At 38.0% G+C, this 3555-nt stretch overlaps 1 protein-coding gene across 1 annotated transcript; it reads right to left on the bottom strand.

Moving 5' to 3' along the window:
- Window positions 1–365: 365 nt before the first annotated feature.
- LOC309550634 (homeobox protein Mix.1-like) lies at window positions 366–3230 on the bottom strand (the record flags this gene model as incomplete). The annotated part of the gene is made up of 3 exons (XM_082250972.1): window positions 366–1025; window positions 1954–2192; window positions 3143–3230. 3 exons carry the CDS (start codon window positions 3228–3230, stop codon window positions 366–368), a joined length of 987 nt encoding a protein of 328 aa, XP_082107098.1.
- Window positions 3231–3555: the final 325 nt, after the last annotated feature.

Below are 3555 nucleotides of genomic sequence, written 5' to 3'. Positions count from 1 at the left end.
TCCTTTTTTATTTTCTCTTTATTTCTGCACTTGAACAGTGCATAAATATGAACAAGTTATAGAATCTAATATACAACATATTTACATCCAGTAGTTAAAACTATTGCACCTTTGCTTCCTTTCAATACCAACATGTACAGATGAAAATATTTGATTTTGTGCCCCATGGAGAAGACTTTAGGGTACAAGTCCATTTAAGCCTTTGTATGTCCTAGAGCTGTTGCCACATTGTTAATGGGAGGCTAATCTCTGATATCAGGATTGATAGGAAGATATATATACCACTCTCTTAAAAAGTGCCAAATAATATTAAATTTTGTAGAACTGCCCATAAACAGAATTAAGTCCATTACACTCCATCCTGGTTACAGACTGTTTAGGACAGCGGTGAGGTCTTCGTCCCAGTCGGACCCATATTCTGTGGATCTGTCACTGACCCCAGAGTCAGATATGGGGGACCTTTGCTTGTAAAGTTCATTCTGAACGGCAGGCATTGGATAGTGTGATTGGGTGGGGAAGGAATTAAGTCCAAAACAGGTATCTGGAGCTGTAGAGACTGGAATTGTTGGAAAGTTCACACTCATGTCCGGAGAGGTACTCTTGTTGGGTAGGAAGTTGGAATAATCCACAGTATAATTCATGTTAGCTTGTAACTGTCCTCTGCTCAGGTCTATTCCTTGGCTATTACAGCCCATAACTGGGTTCATGTGATTGTAGTAATGTTGCTGGTTTCCTATGGGTAGGTTAGATACCATAGTTTGCTGATAAACCCTGGACACTTGGCAGGAGTATTGAGGATATCCAAGGATTTCAGACTGTTGGAAATATTCCTGCTGGGGGTTGCCCAGTGGCTGCACCTCTTCCGGACAATTCAGGATTTGTTGTTGGTGGACATGAGGAGTTGGTGTAGAGGAATACATGTATTTGTTATCACCAAGTGAACTGGAGTACGGCTCTTCTGCTAGCGAGTTGGTTGATCTCACACCCTTTCGCCTGGCCTTGGCCCTCCTATTCTGGAACCAGACCTGTGGGAAAACAGAAAACTTCCATAAAGTACAACATGTAAAGGTAAAGTACACAGAAGGCTGGCAAGCATATGGTATACTACTTAAGACAGTTCTGAATATGAAATATAGCCATACAAATTAGGTTCATCCTTTCATCTAGATATCTAATATTAGTCAGTTTCAACTGGAGTTATGTACTAAAATTAAAATTGAGAAACTACTACAAGTTTTGTCATGACCTGAATATACAATTCACTTGGACAAAAAATAAGAGGGAATCTACCCAATGTGGAAGTTTTGTCATGACCAGAAAAAATTGGGCTAAAATTAGTGTTGGGGGTAACTAGTTACAAAGTAACTGATTACAGTAACTACATTACTTTTTTTGGTAACTAAGTAATGTAACTAGTTACAATACTAATATTGGTAACTACACTACTTTACTAGGCTATAGGAGGTAACTACACTACTTTACTAGGCTATAGGAGGTAACTACACTACTTTACTAGGCTATAGGAGGTAACTACACTACTTTACTAGGCTATAGGAACGCGCTTTCCTGCGTTACCCAAGCCGTGCGATACAATCGTTATTTCGAAGAATAGAGAGGGATGAAGTTTATGACTTTTTGTTGCACTTTATGTTTTATTCTGTTTTTTCAGGTTTTGTTCTCATGTTTCCCAAAGCCTGTGTTTATGCAATAAACTCTATGCAGAAAGAGTGTCATGTATCTTCTTCTACACGGTCAATTAAGAAAGAGGAGAGTAAAGTAATAAGTAGTGAAGTTACTTTTCAAATGCAGTAACTAGTAAAGTAATCTAGTTACAATTTACAGAAGTAACTAGTTACATTTTTTGAGTAACTACCCCAACACTGGCTAAAATTCCAGAAAGAAGGCAATAGAATTGGTTGCACTTAGAATCTGACACTAAAAGTGCGTACATACCTGGATCCTGGATTCAGGTAGGCACATTTGTTTGGCCAGCTGCTCCCGGTGGTGAATATCTGGGTACATGTTGGTCTTGAAGTATCTCTCTAGTGTGTCCAGCTGTGCCTGGTTGTAGACGGTCCTTTTTCTGCGTTGGCACACGGCTGTATCTGAGGCCTGGGGCTGACTGCTCACTTTTTTGGATGGAGCCGTTTGAGCGGCTCTGAGCTCACCATTGGTTAGGGCAAGGACATGTTCTGGAAAGAGATGATAATTAGTATAACATCCATAGATATTAATATCTATCATTGCACAATACTTTTTATTTTTCCATATCTAAATTAATTAATGCTAGACAAAGAGGCAATAGACAAAGAGGCCTGTTTGGAACTGTAGCTGCTGGGACTATAATCCTTAATCACTACCCAAGGGATCAAATATCTCAAATATTTGGATTCTAATTTAATTTTTTGCTGTTCCAACGGCTGCTTGAGTTACATCCAATAAGTTGTCATGTTCTTTGAGGGTTTTTGGAAAGACTATTTATTATAACAGGTATGTGTTCAAGAGACTACATTTGAAATGAGACTTTCAAGATGTACAGTAGGAGTTATTTTATACAGGAGCAAAAAAAATGTACTAAAAGTAAAAGTCACAAGATGACATAAATACTAACTAAATTTAAAATGCATTTTAAAAAATATTTTCAGGGTAATGTACATTACAATGTAATGTATATGCATGCCACTTCTGTACTTTTTTTATATGCTATAGTCATCTATTAAATATGTAACACATCATCTGTGCAATATTGGTCATTAATAGGTGCAAGTTGTATTTATCTACAAAGCATTTTATCAATGCAACTAAACTGTATAATTATACAATTAAATATAACTATAACTAGTCCATATTAGAAACAAGCCTTTAATAATACTTATGTTTTTTTTAAAATGCAAGCATTCCCAAAAGCTTGTTACTAATATATTATTTTAGCCATTTAAATAAAACATAACATGTAACACCGGTTACTGCAGTAATGTTATATAATCAGTGTATATGTTCATACATTTGTAATAGAAATTCAAATTAAAGTATCCATTCTTATAGATATTATATTATAGGTAATGTAATAAATATTGCGTGCAATATATAATATGCAGTTAACTTCTAAATAATAATGTGCAAGACTTATGGAGTATCTTACCTTTCACACCGGGCTGCTGGAAATCCTTCTTCTGTAGTGGAACCACACTGGCCCTCATAAGAGGGGTCTGTGAGCCTGAATATCCCATTTGGCCAGTGGGGAAGTAGGAAGGGAAATATTGTCCAGTCTCCTGGCTATATCCAGCCATCCCACAAAGTTCTTCTTGTTTTGGTCAACCAGATCCTCTCTGTGTAATAGCTGCCTGTGTTTCTGCTTTCTTGATGCTGAGTCCCCTCCTGATCCCCTCTTATAGTAGGCATAGTGGGCGGTGACAGTGATCAAAGCCCTCAGGTGTGACAATGGCCATGGGGGGGGGGGGGGGGGGGCAGAATGAGTCAGAGGCTCTGGGTGTTACGTAGACACTATTGTGAAGTGCAGGTCAGCCAGCCATTATGTCCTGCTGGGTCCAGCTT

This window comes from Pelophylax lessonae (assembly GCF_965119305.1).
Source record: "Pelophylax lessonae genome assembly, chromosome: 3".
NCBI classification, from domain to species: domain Eukaryota; kingdom Metazoa; phylum Chordata; class Amphibia; order Anura; family Ranidae; genus Pelophylax; species Pelophylax lessonae.
The sequence above is the reverse complement of the archived record's forward strand: the minus strand, read 5'-3'. Positions and strand labels throughout refer to the sequence as shown.